This window comes from Botrytis deweyae (assembly GCF_014898535.1).
Source record: "Botrytis deweyae strain B1 chromosome Unknown BDEW_007, whole genome shotgun sequence".
In the NCBI taxonomy this organism is placed as follows: domain Eukaryota; kingdom Fungi; phylum Ascomycota; class Leotiomycetes; order Helotiales; family Sclerotiniaceae; genus Botrytis; species Botrytis deweyae.
The window spans coordinates 610,476-630,487 of NW_024066214.1; the positions used below are offsets into that span (position 1 = coordinate 610,476).

General features: G+C 44.2%; 4 protein-coding genes across 4 annotated transcripts; 1 reads left to right on the forward strand and 3 right to left on the reverse strand.

Moving 5' to 3' along the window:
• Nucleotides 1–6: 6 nt before the first annotated feature.
• EAE98_003890 (uncharacterized protein) lies at nucleotides 7–9,395 on the reverse strand (the record flags this gene model as incomplete). The annotated part of the gene is made up of 14 exons (XM_038951510.1): nucleotides 7–2,438; nucleotides 2,488–2,574; nucleotides 2,713–2,793; nucleotides 3,165–3,248; nucleotides 3,313–3,552; nucleotides 3,618–3,782; nucleotides 3,843–3,947; nucleotides 4,008–4,097; nucleotides 4,177–4,224; nucleotides 4,293–7,817; nucleotides 7,914–8,543; nucleotides 8,659–8,976; nucleotides 9,150–9,216; nucleotides 9,306–9,395. The coding sequence occupies 14 exons, from the start codon at nucleotides 9,393–9,395 to the stop codon at nucleotides 7–9; spliced, it is 7,962 nt and encodes a 2,653-aa protein (XP_038811983.1).
• Nucleotides 9,396–11,602: 2,207 nt separating this feature from the next.
• EAE98_003891 (uncharacterized protein) lies at nucleotides 11,603–12,459 on the reverse strand (the record flags this gene model as incomplete). Its single annotated transcript, XM_038951511.1, has 4 exons — nucleotides 11,603–11,685; nucleotides 11,745–11,953; nucleotides 12,011–12,215; nucleotides 12,276–12,459. 4 exons carry the CDS (start codon nucleotides 12,457–12,459, stop codon nucleotides 11,603–11,605), a joined length of 681 nt encoding a protein of 226 aa, XP_038811984.1.
• A 572-nt stretch (nucleotides 12,460–13,031) lies between these two features.
• EAE98_003892 (uncharacterized protein) lies at nucleotides 13,032–13,645 on the forward strand (the record flags this gene model as incomplete). The annotated part of the gene is made up of 2 exons (XM_038951512.1): nucleotides 13,032–13,129; nucleotides 13,357–13,645. 2 exons carry the CDS (start codon nucleotides 13,032–13,034, stop codon nucleotides 13,643–13,645), a joined length of 387 nt encoding a protein of 128 aa, XP_038811985.1.
• Nucleotides 13,646–14,212: 567 nt separating this feature from the next.
• Nucleotides 14,213–15,382, reverse strand: EAE98_003893 (uncharacterized protein; the record flags this gene model as incomplete). The annotated part of the gene is made up of 3 exons (XM_038951513.1): nucleotides 14,213–15,105; nucleotides 15,129–15,210; nucleotides 15,329–15,382. The coding sequence occupies 3 exons, from the start codon at nucleotides 15,380–15,382 to the stop codon at nucleotides 14,936–14,938; spliced, it is 306 nt and encodes a 101-aa protein (XP_038811986.1). The 3' UTR covers nucleotides 14,213–14,935.
• Nucleotides 15,383–20,012: the final 4,630 nt, after the last annotated feature.

Sequence of the window (20,012 nt, forward strand, 5' to 3'; positions counted from 1 at the left end):
TCATGATCAATGCTTTTCCGAAGCAAAGACCTTTTTCCCCAATGTCATAAAGCTCTTGAAAGCATTCTTTGGTTTTTCCGCTGGCTTTTCCAATGTACGAGAGCCTCGGGATGTGGGTATTTCTGGACGAGAGCCTCGTGAACTATAAGAATTCGAATGGTGTCTTGTTGGTCGTCTTTCCCGAGTGACTGGCCTCGAGCTAGGTTTCGATTCTCCGGTGTCGACATCGTTTTCGGGGAATGGTTCCAATGATTTGTCACTTTTCTCCTCCAGTTCTCGATTCCCAACTTCTCGCTCCTTGGCCTCGCGTTCCTCAATATCTCTTTCTTCTCGTCTTCTTCGTCTCTCCTCACGATGTTTACGCCTCAACTCATCGTCCTTCTCCCTTTGGAGTATATTTTCTGCTTCCGCCTCTTCCTTGGCAAGCTTTTCTTGTCTTTTCATCTCCCTGCGAGCCCTTCTTGCCTCCTTCTCCTCCTCCGTCTTATACTTCTCCCTGGTAGAATCTCCTCGACTTGGCTCTTTCCTCGAACTACGAGTTCGTTCAGACTCTCTGCGAGACGACGAGTGAGAATGATGTGGATATGATCGAGATGACTTTCTCGTATTAGAACTCATTTTCGTACGTTCTGGTGTAACATCGAACTGAGGGCCCGGCTCATCAACGATGGAGTCTCTTCTTGAACGTGTGACGGGGGTAAGCTTCTCCTTGATATGTGGCTCGTCGTTTGCTATAAATGGACTGGTAACTTCGCTTTGAACACGCTTCTTGAAACTAAGAAGTCGAGATCGAATACCGTCACTTTCATGCGGAGTGACTGAGTATGACTTTGAAATGCTTTCTCTTCGTGACCTTGATCGTTTTGGGGCGGCGGGTAACGGAATGGATTCAGATTTTATCTTTTGCAGTGCCTCCTCAGCCTTTCGTGCCTCTTCCTCAGCCTTTCGTGCCTCTTCCTCAGCTTTTCGTGCTTCTTCTGCTCTGAAAGCTTCTTCGGCCTTAATTGCTGCTTCTCTTTTAGCTGCTCGGCGTTCCTCCTTTTTCTTGTCGTGTTCTTCTTGCTCCTCTCGATTGCGGTCTCTACGATGGCGTCGACGACGTTCACGTTCCCGTTCATCGTCCACACCCTCAATAGCACTATCTCGACGATCTGGAGATTGCTTTGCTGGAGAAATACCACGGGTTGGCTCCTCTTTATCTTCCTTTTCTTCTTTACGGCCAGACCTACGTCGATAAGAACGCTCGGGCTCATCTTCCCTATGGCCAGATCGTCGGCGATGAGAACGTTCTGGTCTCTCTCTATCATCTTCCTTCTGACTAGATCTGTGGCTACGATAATTCTCTTTATCCTCTTCTCTGTCACTGGTTGCGCCACTGGTTCTGTGGCTATGAGAATGTCTTCGGCGTCTTGGCTGTTCTTCTGGTCTGCTGGAAGGTGGGTATTCACCATACTTGGTTGAGTTGTGGTTACTGAATGAGTGATGCCTCGAGCTCCTGTGTCTGCGTCTGTCTTTATCCGATTTGTCCGATTTCGAGGGAGACTCAGCTCCTTTATCCTCGCAATTTTCAATACGTTCCGCCTCATTTACCAGAGGCTGGTCAGCTATTGGACTGTCATTTTCCTTATCGTCCAAGACCTTGGCAGCCGCTGCACCTGCAAGTCCAGCAAGGGCAACAGCCTCAAAGTCTTCGACTTCCTTCGGCTTGTCCTCCATCTGAGACTCGCTTTGCTCTTGTATGGGATCTGAGAGAGCAGGGGACTCCTCAGTGACTTCCTGTAGAATTTCTTTAGCCCCGGGGACTTCTTCTACTTTTGGGGCCGCAGGTGGATCAGATGATAGATCTTCGACGGATTCCTCGGGTGCCTCTTTGGTTTCCGTAGTTTGTTCCACAGCAGCGCCCTCTATCACTGGCTCCTCTAAAGGCAGTGCTTCCGCAACAACTATATCATCGATCGGCTGTTCAGCCACTAGGGCGACGGGCTCTTCGTTTGGCGGTGTAACGCTGGCTTTTTCGACAGTTTGTTCGAGATCTGGTTCACTAGATGCTTCCACTAATGGTTCCTGGACACTTTCGACAGGTTGTTGGAGATCCGGCTCACTGGATGTCTCCACTGATTCCTGGACATCTTCGACGATGGGTTCTTCAATCGGTGCTTCGATGGTTGGCTCCGGGACAACTGGTTCTTTAGCAGTCTCAACTGTAGATGGATCGAGTATTGGCGCCTCGCTAGTGGTATCATCTTGGAGTTGGTCGGTAGCTGGCTCCCCAGCAAGTTCTTGAACCACAGCCTCTTCAGCCTGCCCAAAGGTTGCTTCCTCGATTGGCTCTTGAACCATGACCTCTTCAGCTTCCTCAACAGCTACTTCTTCAATTGGCTCTTGAGCTACAGCCTCTTCAGCTTGCTCAGCGACTACTTCTTGAGCTGCCGGATCATCTATTTAATGTCAGTATACATTCGTTTCATAAAAGTAATGACAACACACCCTTTATTGTTTCAACAACCTCAGGCTTTTCCTCGCCCTGAATCTCTTCAATTGGTTCAACGACATCAACTTGCGTAGGTTCGGGCTCTGCATAAAACTTAGCGTCAGGGACTGAGGGATTAAGGGGGAGTTGGAAACGGGCATCACTATCTCTGAAACATTGGGCTATTATAAATTCTAGTCCCAAAAAGAGAATGAATTCAAGGTCTCCAAGATCTAACGTACCAGGTGGTGCTTGTTCCCCATCCTCCATATTTTCAATCGGATTGGTAGGTGCTTGGGGAGTTTTTATGATTGGGTTGGGTTCTAGAAACAGTTCATGTCAGTTTGTGTGTGAGGACACTTTTTTATTTCATCTCTGAGAGGTGTTTATTGGATCGATTCGCATTCGCAACGCCCATTATTCTTTCAAACTTTGGATTTGTCATTTTTTGGCATGAAAGTTCTCGATATTTCCGGACCTCTGAAACACATCTTGGGGTTGTAGAAATTTATTTGAAGCAGATTGACACCGAAGCTCGCCAATAGAATATTCGCCGTATAATATACAGTTTTGAATGTATTCAAAATTGATAGGTGGAGTTGTCGTGAAGTATGAGATTCGACACGTGTCAAATGATCGTGGACATACGTATGCAGTTGCATGTGTACAGAGTGTATGAGAACAAATAACTTACCAATAGGACTTTGTGTCTTAACGCTCTCCGGCTCGGGATTGCTTTCAATCACAGGTTCCTCGAGATTATCAACTGAGGCGGGTTCTAAATACCCCGCATTAATTTATTTATCATAACGTGTACAAGAGACGAAAAAGTGTAAACTTACCAGGGGCAATATCTTCTATAACCACAGGCTCTGAAGGGGGACCGTTGGCTGCTGGGGGTAAATCGATAAGCTTGTTATTTTCTGGGGAAGCTCGACGTAAGGGATCCAAAGCCCAGTCTGAAAGGAATTCAAATCCTCCGGGACACTTACTGGGTTCTGGTTCTATAAGAGGTTCTGAAGGAGCTGATTCCTCGGCTGGAGCGGGAATAGGCTCGCTTGGTGTGAGCTCAGGCTCTGGTTCTATATCTTGGTGTGAGTAACTTGTTTTGGGGAAATGGTGGAGAAATGAGCTATCAAACACTTACCAGCTGGATTTTCCTGGATTGGATCGGTAGCAGATTCTTCAGTATGAGGAATTTCAGCAGCGGGCTCTTCGGTAAGCGGATTCTCGGCAAGGAGCTCTTCAGTAGGAAGATCTTCAGTCAAAGGCTCTTCGATTGGAACAGTCTCCATATGTGTTGACTCGGGATCTAGACATCTTTTTAGCCACATTTCATGATACAACATAAAAAAGTCCATGCAGTACTTACCAGCATCTTTTTCTAGAGGTCCCTCCTCTTCGGGAGCTTCCACTGATGGTTCTTTATCTGCCATGGTTTCAACAGGTGTATCATCGGTGGGAATAGAATCTGGCTCTTTTCAATAACTTATTAGTACGCCAGAAATTCTGATTATAAATTCTTGGGGCCTCTTACCGACTGGAGCTTCTACATTCTCAATAATCTGCTTATCCTCTTCCGCGGGTGGATGGGGTTCATCGATGGCTTGGGTCTCATCTTCTGTGACTAATGGAATTTGTTATTTCCCTGAATTTATCCCTACCAGACGAAGCACAATGTTAAGAGAAAATGTAGGTGAACTTACTAGCAGCAACATCACCAGTGATATCATCGCTCTCTACCTCTTCCGGGGCTATTCATTGCTATCTTAGTATCTTGTCGTAATTAAGTGAGTTAGCGGAAGAAAATTTAATAACTAACCTGCAGGAGATTCATGCGCTTCGATTGGCTGTTCTTCATGGACTGGAAGGTTGGGATCTTCATTTGGGTAGCTTTCTTTGGGTTGAATAGGTTCTTTGTCTTCGACAACTGGTTCGGACTCATTTTCCTCATTGGCGGAAATTTCTGGTACCTCAGTTGCCCCTTGTTCAGGAACAGGACTGTCAGGCTCCTGGGATGGGACATTTTCCATGATCTCAACTGAGGGTTCCTCGCTGACTGGCTCGGAAGCTTCCATGGCAGGGGCATCCGGGCTCTGGTCAGATTCGTCCTCGGGCACTGGAATTTCGGTCTCCTCGTCATGAACTGCTCTTTCTGGATGTACTGATCCTTCTTCCTCGACGACTACCTTGGGAGTATCACCTTCGATAACGAGTGTTTCTGGGTCTTCCCCTAACTCTTGGGTAGGATTGCCAATTTCCTGGGATGGGTCTGTTTCCGAAGTCTCAACAATTCTATCTCCTTCACTGACTAATCCGGGAAGACTTTCAACGGCAGGGGCCTCTGTATTTTCGATAACTTCTCTTTCGGGTTCGTGAACTTCTGCAATATCGATGTCTTCGCTTGGCTGAATAGCATCCTTCTCAACCACCGCTTCGGAAAGGTTGTCCGCAACGGATACCTGCAGGTCTTCGGGGGGTTCTTCCTCGTGAACAGGAGTATCGGGATCTCCAACGGTAGCTGTTACAGCTGGCTGATTATTCTCCTCTACGGCCTCGGGGATGCCCTCGACGGGTTCCTCTCCAGGGATAGGATTATTGGTGTTATCGATGTTTGCTGTTTCATCAAGTTGAACATCAGCTTCTCCGTCCAATGATTTGGGTGCATTATCCAAGGAAGGAACTGGAACTTCATCTGATTCGTTGTCAAGAACCGGAGCATTGATTTCTTCTGTCTCATGCAAATGCTTCTCCTCACTGCCTGCCGATTCAAGGCCATTTTCTTCGGTAACAGATGAGTTCTCATCCTCGTGTTGGTTACCAGATTCTGAATCTTCATCATTTGAATCGCCATCCCAACTTGATGCCTCGTTTTCCGATTCGATTGGATCGGATTCCTTCAACTCTTTGCCCTCGATTTCGTCATCGTGCTCGGTAGGAGGCAGCTCGATTTGAGGTTCTTCAATTGGCTCGGGATTGGTGTTATCTGGAGTTGTTTGTGCGAAACTGTCATTCGGATCCTGAGGAGGATCTTGATGGATTTCTTTTTGCTGTTCATTGCTAGCCGGCAATTCTTGAGTTTCATTGGAAAGCTGTTCCTCTCCAGATTCAACTTGAGATTCCTCGCTTGGTTGTTCCATAGTGTTTTCGGTATTGACAGGAACGGTTTCATTGTCAGCCTTAGGCACTGGGTCGGGTTCTGGAGATTCTTGGATCGCTTCCGTCTTGTCTAAAGCATCTTCTGTTGGCACGTTTTCTGGATGATTGGATGTCTCCTCAATCACTACGGGATCTTGTTCAGGCATGAGTAAATCTGCTATCTCGTCATCTTCGGAGGATCCATGAACATCTTCAACATCTCCTAATGAGGCATTCTCCGGCTCCAAGTCATCCTGAACCACTGCCGGTACAACGCCGTTCTCGAGTTGTTTTAATGTATCGTCATTTGCTTGTGGTTCTTGACATTCCTCAATCTCCGTTAGACTTTCTTCAGATTCCGGTAATTCTGGAGCACTTTCTGCCTCGTTGGAGGTTTGATCAATTGTCATCGGTGTTTCTTCATTTTCTGGACTCTCATTGCTTTCTCCCGTATCGGTAGACGTGTCTTCAACTGCCGCGGACGTTTCCGGTGTTGAATGTTTCTCGATTATGGCTTTTGAATCATCCGAATGACTCTTGTCCGAAGCTTCCTCTTCCACAGACGTTTCTGGTGTTGAATCTCCCTCGACTATAGGTTGTGGATCATCCGAAGGACTCTCGTCCGAAGCTTCGTCTTTTACTGGAGTTTCTTGAGCATTTTCACTCCCGATTGGCAATTGTTCGACTTTTGCATCAGATTCCAGAGCTTCGGGGTTGACGAGGGCATCTTCTTGGCTCTGAGGTGACTTTTCGATTGTAGCTGGAATATCTAGGACGTTATCGTTGGGTTCAACGCTTTCTGTATCTGGGCTGATTTCAGGACTCTCCTCGGTAGAATCTCCAGAAACCTTGTTTTCAATGGCTGGACTGTCATCGGAATCGCTTGATTGTGGTAATTCTTGAATGACATCATCCTCGACATTAGAGTCTTCCACGTGATCTGCCAGCTCATTAGTCTCGGTAGTAACAGTCGGATCCTCGGGGGTCAGAATATCGTTATCGACACTGTTAGGCTCTGTCTCCGCCGGATTGTCCTCGCTTGAGTGAGGAGAAGGTTCATTTGGCTTAGATTCTTCATCGGTATGATTATTTGCCTCTTCAAGAGTTTCAACACTTTCGGGTCCAGCTTCTTCGGGACTAGGCGTCTCGGCTTCGATTGGTTGAATAGGCTCATCTTTTGTATCTTCTATGTCTGTTTGGTCCGGAACAACTTCTTCTGGAGTGTCCAAAGTCTCATGATCGATATGATTTAATTCTTCTTTCTCCTCGTCTTGAACATCACTTTCGATCGTTACTGGCTCCTGGACAGGTAGAGATACTGGCTCGGTTGGGTCGGAGACTTCTTCAGAAACGGACTCTTCAGAAGACTTTTCCTCGATTGATTTCTCGTTCGCGTCAAGTTCGACTTTGGGGTCTGATCCAACGTTTTCCCCGGATACATGATCGATGAGAGGTGGTACTTCGTCATCATTAGGTGTACTTTCTTCCAGCATAGCCGGTTCGTCACTAGAGTGAGTATCATCCTCTGGTTGAGGCTCATCGATTGTTGTGGGTGTCTCCAGGGAGCTTGAAATTTCTTCGCCGGTGGCAGTTATTGGTGTGGATTCGACAGGTTCTAAGGCCTCTTCCCCAGGGGCTGACATCTCCTCGGTACCAGTTGAAATATCTTCGCTGCTCGAGCTCTTTTCAGCCACTTCCGGATCTTGTGGATCATTTTCATCCGGTAAAGGACTCTCGTCATCGATAGGGCTTTCCACTGCAGCTTCCGAAACAACCTCACTGTTGGGCTCTTCCGCATTGATCTCCATCCCATTTTCAGCAATAAGCTTATCATCCTCAACTTCAACCATTTCCTTTGTAACAGGAACTTCCTCATCAACATGAGATTCTTCGATGGCAGCGGGATTGTCTTCTGTGCTCGGAATATCTCCACCTCCCACCTGTGAATCTTCTGCTATTGGCACATCAGTTGTGGATGCCTCCTCTGTAGCTACATGTTCCTCGGAGACGGCCTGATTGTTTTGCATGCTCGAAACGTTTTCTTCTTCCTCCTTTACGTCATCTGAAGCTGGTACATCACTGGTTGGTATCTCCTCGGTATCTGGATGTTCTTCAAGTTTTGTTGGTAAGTTTTCTTGTATTGGTATCATTCCTTCGGCCTCTATATTCTCACTTGGTTTATCTTCTGGTAGAGGTGGGGGGTCTGGATCTTTTGAGGTGATAGTTAGTACGTGTTATTCATGACGTCTGATTGTTGACTGCAGATTGATATTTCAAAACTTCATCAAGCAATAGTAGTACTCACCTGATACTGGCTGAACAACATCTGGAATTGTCTGTGGCTCCTGGACTGCTTCATCACTATTACTTTCAGCTGACTTATACTCATCACTATGTATTGTCGTTTCCGAAGATTTCAGTATTGGTACTAATGCCATTTTAGGAGCATCCCTTCCTTTGCTCCTACTTTTCTTAGCGTCGCCCTTCTCTTTCCGGTCCTTTGCCTTCCTTTTCTCCCCCCTCGAATGTTTTTCGAGCTCAGCATGTTTCCGCTGGGGCGGGTCTGGAACTTCTGGTGGTACTCGTAGTCCGTCTTCAGTAGACCGTGAGCTTTCCCTGCTCCTTTTAACCTTCTTACTCAATAGAGACTCAGGTTTGCGTGGGACTTCGGGCACAGGTGGTTTTCTATCCTTACTACTCCTCTTGATCTTCTTGTCTCTTGATCTGGAACTTGTTGACGCAATGTCGTCGGCGAAACGAACTGTATGAATTGACGGATGTGATTGATGGGATTCTATTTTACTAAGTGCATATCGGTCGTCCCGTATATCTTCTGATGGTGGAGCGTCTGGAACGGAAGGAGGGATGTCATCGGATGTATTTGGAGTATGATCGGAAGGATTTTCTAAACTATGATTCGATTCTAGCTCCGGCACTGTTTCAAAGTCAATAATGCAATCTTAAGTATAAAAAGATGAGATCAATCAAGTAGCGTTCATGAATACGTGAAGATGATACTTAGTACTCCAAGATATAAGATGTTTCCATACCTGCTTCTGTACTATCATTCGCTAGACTTTCTTCCGGAGTCGCGGTTGACTCTATCAATTTCGAGTCAGTCAATTCACCTGTCGTCGATAGGGGCTTGTCGCATTCGGGAGACTGAGATTGTTCTTCCAAGTCATGTGCATCTTCATTCCCTTCCTCCTTGTAGATGTCTTCCTCCTGTGAGGGTGGATCTCCATCTTCACTTTCAGACAGCGGGGTATCGCTTGTTTCTTTCGTTTCTATTGGCTCCTCTGGTATTCCCTCTAATTTATCTTGATTCTCATTATCATTACCTTCATCCTCCTCGTCATCTTCATCGTCTATATTTTTGGTTAGCAATGCAAAGCTAGGTCTATGGAAGCATTCAATGTTGCATTTTTAATGGAAGTGGAACATTCATGATTGTTCGATTGATCAAAAACAATAATTGTGGGGAAGATTATAGACTTTTGATGGAATTTCGAGATGCAGACATGGAATCAGGAAAGCTTACCTGTCTTCCCCTCATAATATTTGGCAATTTTAATCTTTGACGTATCCAATACTAAAGGTTTCGCCCACTGAGTTGTCTGGATTGAGGACCAATTACTACCAATGGCCGTGGTTCTGGCTGGACAAAAAGAAATATTCATACTGAGGGTGTGTGTACCTCGTCACAAGCAACAGAAGATGCAGAATCCTCTACGTGATGAACGAATTGAACGTCCTTCTTATTGTTCTTTTGATCCTTTCTTCCCATGGTCTACAATGACGAGGGGGGTTGCCTCCGGTTGAATGCGGGTGCCCAATCTTTGGGTGACAAACGTTTGGTTACCACCCGAGAATCGATTCAACGTGGTTGGAATGGAGAACGGTACAATAATTGAAGAATCCAAGATGACTTATATCAGCAGATGGCACGGCGAAAAACAATTCGCCTATAGGAAAATAGAATGATGAATAAAATCAAGACTAAAAGAGAGATTCGGAAGCAAGAACGGAATTTCCTACGAAAATTAGTTTCATTGGTAGGTACAAGAAGGAAGTCATTGACAAAAGAGAGTACAGTATCACTCTTTTCCCATAGCATAAGATGGAGATGGGCCAGAAGTCCCACGGTAATCCCACGATTTGCCAATGTTTGTCGACAGCATTATTGGAAATTTGCCTAAATCATGGTCGTGCTCAACCACTATTGGCCCAAGATGATACATTGCAGCCACGTCGCAATCAAATCAATGATAATAATCAAATGTGATTTTCGAGGCAATCCGCGATCTATGTTGCAGGGCCCCGAGTGCAGCCCAACCAAGCTGCACATTGATGAGAAAGTGGGCAAGACCGTGCAGTCAGAAAATTCAAAATCCAGAGAGAGAAAAAATTGTAATGTGCAGGAATAAATCCGGTAAAATGGGCCAAAACCCCTGCTGCTTGCAGCCTCCATTCAATTCATACGTCTACGTCGTACTAAACGGGGTAGATGTCACTGGATGATGTGGGACGATGATTGATGATTGCGTTGAATAACCTACCAGCGACCACGCCGACTGGTCAGCTCATTCAATCAATTCATTGAATATCTTGATGTACGAGACTGCTACCCGAAAATGTTTCGCGGCGCCGTGCAGATTGACCTGGTGTGTTGTGCAACGTGGTCAGTCGCCTTATATACCTGCCTCATCTTTTTGATGCTTGCGATCACCTACCAGCGAAGCCAATCAAGCCAGTGAACCAGTAGATGATCATCCTGTATATCCAGCTTTATCCTCCGTCAATCATCGTGGAATTGAGACCGAAATCAGAATGTGATGAGCAAAAAGAAGAGTAAAAACATCACAACAAGCAAAACCCCTCTTCGGACCCCCAATAAATGATAATGGCATCCAATGGCATCCAATGGCATCCAATGTCATCCAATGTCATCCATACGATATTGGTTAATTGTAACCTTTGCCACACCGGTGGAACTTTTTGGTGCTGATGCCCAGAATAGTGTTTGCGACGTGATGAGTTGTCAGTACAGATACATTACATCAAGTACCTACCTACTAGGTACATAAGTTATCGCCTAGTACTTACTGAGTTACTGTACCCATCCTTTTGGGTGCCCGGGTATCCGATGTACGATAATCTTCAAGGGGGTGAGGATCTAGCTCTTTTAGCGATTCCGTCGATGATACCGATATGTCAATTCAACTCACCTCAAGCATCTAGAAGATGAGGGGTTATAACTTATGGTGAGACCTTACATATATTTGATGCATTGATGCACAAGATGTTGTGTTGGTGGTGTGGGTACGAAAAGACCAAAAACGAGTGGTTGATGGAACAATTCAGAAGTGGCTTGAACAAAGAGAATTTCTATAATTAATTCGATAACTAAAAAAATGATCCGAATGAACTGGGCCAACTAGGATTATAAATCAGAATCTAAATCTTTAAGAATAACAACATCCCCTCTCAAATAGATTTTTGATGTGTTTTGCTACTTGTATCTGCTAGTCGTCGACTTCCCAATGTTTCAGCTAGGAGAGTAAAACATGACTCAAAAGCGAGGCTGACATGATGGATACCTACTTTAGCTTTCATGTACCTATGTATGTATATGTGTATCTATCTACCTATCCATCCACAGTATCAGATCGGTGAATGACTATCATGTGAGCGAACTTCAAGGAAGGTCTTGGTAACCACATGCATCATTACATTGTTGGTAGATGTTATTCTAGTTTATTGGTAATAGAAGGTATTCGGTGTCCGTTTGACAGATGTACAACAAATCCCAAACGCCGTCGCAGTTAATGGATTCGAAACTCCCGATATCCTCTCTTGTGCAAATTGAAAATTGAAGCTGCCAGTGCCCTCCCAAAAGAATCTCGCACGCCTCCCCCCCATACACAAAATAAACTGATAAAACCAGAAAGCCCAACGACCCACTCACTCAATATTGGATTTATTGTTCTTGAATTACATGGCCATCTCAGCTTGTAGCCTTCGGAGTTCTTCCTCTTCGTCATCTTCTTCAACATGAACGGGTGCTTTGGATTTGACTGAAATTGAACCATTAGTAACTTTCAACAAAAGAATAGCAAGGGTATTAGAAACTCACCCTCTCCATTCACAACAGATGGCAATCTATGAACTTCATCAGAGACTGGCACGGAACCAGTCTTTAGCATCTTATTGTCTAACTGCTCTTGTTCAAGATCCGCCAATTCGTCTTCGAGCTCAGTCTCATCTATAGGCTCGCCGAGAGGTGCGCTCGTAATAGCTTGGGCGATTTCTTCGCCCAAAGCATGCTGTTCTCGAAGTTTGTCCCTAGAAGTATATACATTAGCCTTTATCTCCATCTTCATCGAACCACAAAAAACGTACATTGTCTCATCAACCTTGTTGATATCAAGTTTGCCATGGATAGCTGCCATTGCCTTGCCGGCTTTCTCCATGGCAAGGAGAGTCTCCTTGTTAATGTTGGCTGCTTCGATAGAGTATATTTGTTGTTCTAACGTCGATATCTGCGCAATAGTTTGATCTAGAGTGTGCTCATGTTGCTTCTTCCGGCGCAATGCAGCCTTCGCAGCTAAGAAATAACCAAATATCAGCAGCTGCTATATATACGGTCCGGAGAAATAGAACATACCATTCTTATTCGTGCTAACATTCTTCCTAGCTATCGCATCTTGTTCGTCCATTTGACTTTGTAAATGACGCTCTCGTTTCTGCAGCATCTCAAGCTGCGCACGTAGTCCTAAGATAGCATTCTTCGGGGAGTCCTTGGCTTTCTGCGCACTCCCTCCCCCAAACCAGCCCCAGACACCCGACATATTTCACGATACTGTGCGGACTCGAAATCGTTGGGTTGGCAGGACTTTCAAGTCCCCAGCGCTGTTTCGCAAATTATGAGGAGATTGAAAAGGCTCGAAAGCGATCGAAGTGGTGGCTAATGATTAGGGTTTGATGATAAGGCCTGCTATCGGAACTTGATAGTGGGGAGCTTGGTTTTGTCGGACAAAGACGGTAAAGGCAAGTAGACGAGTTGGCTGGCTGTGGAAGATGAAACCAGTAGTGTCGAGTATGTTTTGTTGGTGGGATTCTATAAATGTTTTTGTGGTTGCCTACGGTTGTTTCGCATAGTTGATTGAAGTGAATGATGAAAGTGTGGTAACATGGCGTCGATGATGACGCTAGTCCCCTCGTCTATATCAGGTTAGCGCATGATAGATCAGGAATCACGTGCGATGCTTTGTTCCAGCCCAGCCATCCAGTGATCTCGAGTTTCATGTAGGTCAGGTAAAGTTTTACCACAAGAATCAACAACAACAACAACACCAATACCTTTTTTTTTCTCATAGTCCCATAGTATAATTTCTCTGAGTTGGTTGTTAGAACAAATAATATGTCAAAACAATATTCGGGACCTAACCCTTCGAAGCTTATATTACTTGCCGACCTTCCACAGTTTTCAGAAGGAGATAAAGTTCGGTTCTTAGGATGGTATGATTGATATCCCCCCTATTAACTCCTCTTTCCTTTCAACAAAAACTTCATTTTCTACAATGTATATTAGTAATCCCTCCTTTCTCTTATCCGAAAAAAACAGACATTCTCTGTCAGATCTTAGCTACTCACCAGTTCTAAGGAGAGTTCCCCAAGTACTCGACAGAGCAATTTGTAAAGGTTTATAATTCAAATAGAGTTAGACTAACATTGCACTTATATAGTGTGATAAGTTATAACAGAGGCTCTGCTGTTCTTACTTTGGAACACAACTTTCCCATTGGCAATGGGATCAAAGCCTCTGTCAATGTTCAACTTCTGCTGAATAGCTTAACCCAACATGAAACCCGGGTTGGCGAGTGGGTCAATGTTGTGGGTTATGTAGCAGACACAGACGAACCACAAGATATCAAAACTCTTAAATTAGGGACTGATATTGCTATTCAAGCAATTGCCTTGTGGTCATCTGGTCCTATACAACTCGATGCATATGAAAGAAGTCTTAGGCCTTGATATTGGACACATAAGACCTTCAAAGTTGCAATACGTGTTGCAGAAATGAACTGTTCAAGTTTGTTTGAAACTCGAGCCAAATATGAGGATCCTCACAAGCCATCCCGAAGCTGAGTGAAAACCGCACTCTTTCCAGATATCGCAATCTTTTCCTGAAAAGCTTAACATAGTCTCCATATACAGAGTCTTTGTATTCCATTGCATGCAATCACTATGCCGGCGATATCTCTGGCAATGACATAGTGGTTTTGACATTGGGGGCCGCGCTAACTTTCGTTCCTACGAGCCGATTCAGATCAAAGTTCTTGGGTCTTATAGATCAGTCGGAGCCCTAGAGGAACATGAGTAAACAGACGGCATCGAGTAGTACCCAAATCCCATGTGGTCAAGGTTGGTTTTGAGTTCAGTTTGTGTTGAGGTCAAAAGGCTTCATTAAGTCGGTCTTGAGAATTTGCTCCTCTCATAATTAAGAAATGATTAAGTTCCAATACCAGATGGAACACTAATTGTTGTCTTGGGACGATTGGAAAGTCTATATTGTCAATACAATTACTACAAAATTTATGTCGCCAAAGTCCGGTAAATTCAGTGCAAGGATAAAGAGCTGCAACTACATGTAATGCCTCGCTTCGTTCTTGGCTGCAGATCAACTCAGCCTAACATGCTATTCGATCGCATTTAAAATGCAGCCTCACCTCAACCTAGATGTCCGGGATTGTGAGGCTTTAAACGGGTCCTAATGTCGGCTGCATCAAATACGACTAAGACTAGTGGTATAGCTAACGATTATGATTCGAGCGGTAGACATGGCGAAAACAGTCACAGGACCTTTGATCGCCTCCATAGAGGGAATGGCACTTTTGGTTTGCATTGTCAAAAAAATCACAATTGGCAAGAATGGCTTCTAGATACTGACATCTGTTCCCGACATTTACATCTCGAGAAAAATTGTGCCAACATATGAATTTTCCTATACTGGAACAATGGCAGATATGTAGAAGGATATGCATATTATACGCAAACAAACACACCTCCAAAAGATGCGAAGGCTACATAAGAAACCAGGATATCAACAGCAACAATAAGATGTATGCAAGCTCTATGCATTTTTACTTCCGCAACAGTTCAGTATCCTTGCCCTGTGGCAGACTTCGAGCCCTTTTGTTCTATGAAAGAAGAACGATGCCACGCTCTTTAGCTCTCGCTGAAATATCCATGCGCAAGATACTTGCATCGTTAGGATCATTTTCGTCCTCTTTCAAGCCTAGGCCATTCGAATTTCAAGAACTCTTATGATCCGGCCGATGGGACCTTGAGGAACGGGGCTTTGAGCCTCTTGAAATTATGACTGGTTGGTGCAGAGGCCGCTTTAGTTGCTTGTCTGACTCTTTCTTGGCTCGAGCCGCTGCCTGCTTCTCCCAGAGCTCCTTCGACTTGATACAGATATCGTCTATCTGTTCCTATATATCAAATTAATCGAGACTCTCAGACGGTCTTTTGTACATAATGGTGCTCACATCTGTTAAGCACTCTCCTGGTGTGCTAATCAGATATCCGTCTTCTCCCTATGTACCCCGTGAGCATGATTATTTGGCAGCTGAAATTGTCATCACGTACGTCTCATGTATATGGCCTCAGCGTGGATTCTGGTCCCAGATAGTATTGGATCTCCTTGGTGATGACTCTCTTGTTGATATCAAAATTGGGTATCCAGTATCGATTAAGTTGAGAAGACATTGCACTTGGCGATGGAATCACAGGAAGATGGGTGAGAAGCAAGAGGATTAAGGGGGTATGGACTGGTTATGTATCACCATATACACTCGTCTATGACATCCTTTTGTATGGATGTTCGGGCATTTTATAAGAGCCTTGTTACGAATAAGGAGGTGGCAGTAGACATCAGGAGCTATCAACGCCCCTCATTTAACGTCTTATTGAAATCGGACGATTTTGTGGATTTATAAACTGTTGCTAAGTCGACTAGCTGAATCAAATATCGCAGCAACCTTACACGTATCTGCAGAGAGGTCTGCATACAATATAACATTCCGGGCAATAGTGGTGTTTGGAAGCCAATATCTTAATCGCCTTGTTGAGGCGGACTGGCGAGCTTGTCTTCTCACACCCCATTGGTTCCAGCATACTCCCTAGTAATCATAAGATACTAAAGGGTACTAACCGTGAAAATGAAATGCAACGCTATAAACCGCCTCCGATGCGTATTTCTCGTGGCATTCCATTGCTGGAATATGAGGTTAATTACATTGCAGCAAGAATACAGTCGTGTTACGAAGAACTGCAGTAGGAAGATTTCATGCAAAAACAATATCACGAGGACATCAATCAAATTCTACGAAATGCTTCTCAAAATTTCCACATGCAACCTAAGTTATTTGGCTGATAAAGTGGGGATCCATCGAAGATCCAGATTTAGTTTGGTGTTTCTTGAATTTTGATCTTGGGATTCAAAGCGGATTGTTGGATTTAGAGTGATCAAGAAGCATACCTGTTTCAAGAAAGTCGACGAAGATAGGATTATATCTGCAGATCGCTGATCATAATCTAATTCTCGGGGGGCTTTCTTTCTCTTATCGCAGATCCGCTAACTATCACTCAAGCCCGAGAATTTGCGAAGAAGATTGTCTCGCCTTGTATGGGTAGCGTGTTCCAAATGGAGAATGAATCCTTCCATCCTTCACACTTCACAGTTTCCCCGATTACTTGGCCAATATAGATATGCATCCTTTCTTTGTCCTTCTCTACCGAAGTTGGTGTTTCGTGGCCATTGGAAACTGATCATCTAATTCCTTCCTTTATTTTTGAATGCCAGCTCAACATTCCATATTCTTATTTGATGTCCCATACCTGCTGGCTTATTTGGGACTTTAAAACACCCAATACACCATATGATCAGGCCTGAGCAATGTAGTTTGGGCGAAGTTGACTGGATCTTGTAGTCTATGAAGGGAACATTCTTTTCTATTCGCCTATCCAAAGAAACATCAGAAGCTCAGGATAGATATCATATTTGTCAGAAGTATTTGACAACTGATCAACCCAAAGTTCGTGGGGGTTCGATGACATTTTCGAAGCTTTCTCCGCGCAGTACAGAGAGAGAGGAGACAGTTACTCGCAACTTGTGAACTGTCAACACCATCCAATTCATGTGATGAAGTGCCTCCTATTGGCCTTCTGTCTTTTGCAAAAACTATCATCCAGAGCCTTATTCCACTGGTACCATTAAGAGCGACTTACATCTCTTGGCTATACTTGAAAATCGTGGAAATGTTTGCCCGGCCATGAGAGCATGAATTTCTCTGATCATTCTACTCGAGATACCTCAATGCCAGTTTTCACAAATAAATTTTGATTACACACAGTGATTCGTGATACGTCTGACCGGATCCGAGTATCCAATAGATGTCTTCAGATTCTTTCTGTCTCAGCTATTACTGAACTTAGAACTTGCGTTGTCCTCAGATGTTTTGATCGTTGGGTCTGAGTCGACCCTTTCTTTTGCATGTCGTCGTATCGAATTTCCTCCCTTCCGCGCGGCCACGCGGATAATTAACGACCGGACCGGTCGTCCCCAACACCACGGTAACTCTCGGCCATGCATGTGTGATCCGGCTTCCGGGGTTTGTGTCTGACCCTGCAGAAATTTTCTGCGCCTGATAATTATGCGGTGGAGTTACACCCATGAAGAGCTGTTTCTTGGTGGAACGCGAGATACTTCGCGGCATCTAATCAATTTTTGGCCCCCAAATATGGGTGTACCATGAAGATAGAGTGGAAATATACAAGAGCACGGAAAACGATACTAGCCTTGCGAAATCAAAATCACGTAAGAGAAGAGATTGTCTCGTTACATATTTCAAAGTCTTGTGTGTAGATAGCGATAATCGGGTTCCAGGAGCTAGCTTTGGAGCAGTGTTGGTAGTTTTAATCAGATGAGCATTTGAAATGACTACGAGATTGAGCATCAAGTCGGGTGATTACTCAGAAACCATCATTGGCTGATTGGTTGTCAGGCTATTTGAACAGTTTATTGATCAAGGATATTTGGCTAAAAAGCGGTGATGCAGTTGGCTCTAATATAAAACTATGCTGTCCATTTCGATGGCGCCCGTTTCGAAGCGCTGCAATCAGCAAAGTCAATGGCGGCTCGTCATGCAGCAACCACGACATCAATGCACTCACCGACATGAAACAAAACACGATATGATTGCCATGCCAAGGATTTCCGTTCATCCGATCTCATTCAAAGTATTGTTGCATCGAGGCCATTTGACAAGTGACTGAACAACCGATAGAGAATAGATATGCAGGGTATATAAAGCAGCTAAATCCCATTCATCTTCAAGGGCAATCATCCGTCCCACAATGTAAAAATCCTGTCACATGTTATTTATCGAAAGTTGTACATATTCATTTCACATCTTTCTGTACATACTGCAGATATGTAAATGTATCTATGCAATCAAAAGCCAACCCAGCACGCATGCACTATATCTACCGGCCTATGCGTAGCTTTTAATGCACAGGAAATCTGTTCTTTGTATCTGATGGTATCACAAACATGTATATACAGCCATTAAAGAAATCAAATATAACACAGAATCATAATCCAAAGAGTATACCACAACACTAGATGCAAAGTCTAATATACAGTTCTTCTCCCACTGGTACGGAAAGTCTGCCGTCTCGCATAAGAAACGGCATTGACGCATGTATATGCAGGGTCGGTACTCTGATCTCGGAGCGTACGAGATGGAATGATATGAGGCGGAATGAGGTGAGATGAGGTAAGATATCGGGTCGGGTCGGAAGAGGTAGGGAAACATAGGAGGAAAAGGATAAGCGTAGGGCGGAGAAGCAGGGTAAAGGGGGACGGACTTTTTTGATTCAGGAACAAAGATGTTGATGAAATGGTATATATGGATTGGGTTGGTTTGTTGTGCTTAGTGACGATGCTGATACATATCTGTAATGAGAATGCAATATTCTTACCTTTCTACCAATGACATGGTTGCGGGTTGTAGAGATATGTAGAATGAATGTGTAGCTCCTCGAAAGTGGATAGGATATTCCGACTCAAATGCTTCGATGAACGTTCTGTGAAGGGTAAAACAAGGTAAAAGCTGAATCTTAAGCAAACGTGATCTATACGCACACATCAAAACAGCACATCAAGAGATCTATGGGATAGAGCATGCAACTGGTGTTCGTCCCATGCGCGATGTGATATATGTCATACCATCATATCATCGAGGTCCTTTCCATATGTAGGTACCTAGCAAACTCGCCGTTCAGAGATTGTATACACTCACGCTATCAACAACCATTCCCGCTCTTTCCGCATAGCAAGAGGAACAGATATTCAAACTCCTATCTACAAACACCTCGATATTGCTTATCCTCTACACCTCTTACCAATTGCCATGTACTCCCTCAATCTATAAATCTCACTACACAGGATTCATTCATCCCATACATCTCATCCCAAGACAAGGCAACTCAAACCCCTATAGTTTCTCTCCTGCTATATATGAACATACACATCTTGCAGCATCTTAAGGAGTATCAATCCTTAAATTCTCCTTTCTAGCTTTTTTCACAAACCTCCAATTCGACTTCACATCTTGAAGTTAAAGTCAAAGTGCGTAGCGCTTATACATTTCCTATACATTTCTTATACTATCCCATCCCCCTCCACTCTACTTCCCATCCCAATTTCAACATCATACAATCCAATCCAATCCAATCAAAAAGTTTCCACTCAAAAGATCATCTCTTCCACCATCCCATCCCATCCCATCCCATCCCACCAACTCCCACCCCAAAAACCCAAACCCAAACCCATCAATCAATCATCTTATGATCCCACCATTGACCCTCCCATCAACCCATATCCACTCTATCCAAATCCCTCTCCCATATCTAAATATTACAGAGTAGATATTCTACATCATCTAACCCATTGCGATCTCATCCTCTCTCTTCTCACCAAGTATCAATCTATCCCATCCCATTCTCCCCTCATGCCTCTCCTCATCCTCTGATCATGTCCCCCAAAACATCCTAATCCACTTTCTCATTATTAACAAACTCATCCTTCCTATTCTATGAGAAAAAAACATACTATGATTGATATCCACAACGAAGGCCCAAAGCAGTGAGAGGTAAACATTTAGTCTCAAATAGTAGGTAGGTATGCAGCCATCATACATGTTCCGAACGATGAAGGGTATAAAGGGCCGACAGTAAGACGTACTCAGAAAACAGATATAGAAATTCGCACTCACAAATCATTGTAATCTCCCCATGATCATTCAAAAATCATCACACATAAAAAATCACATGC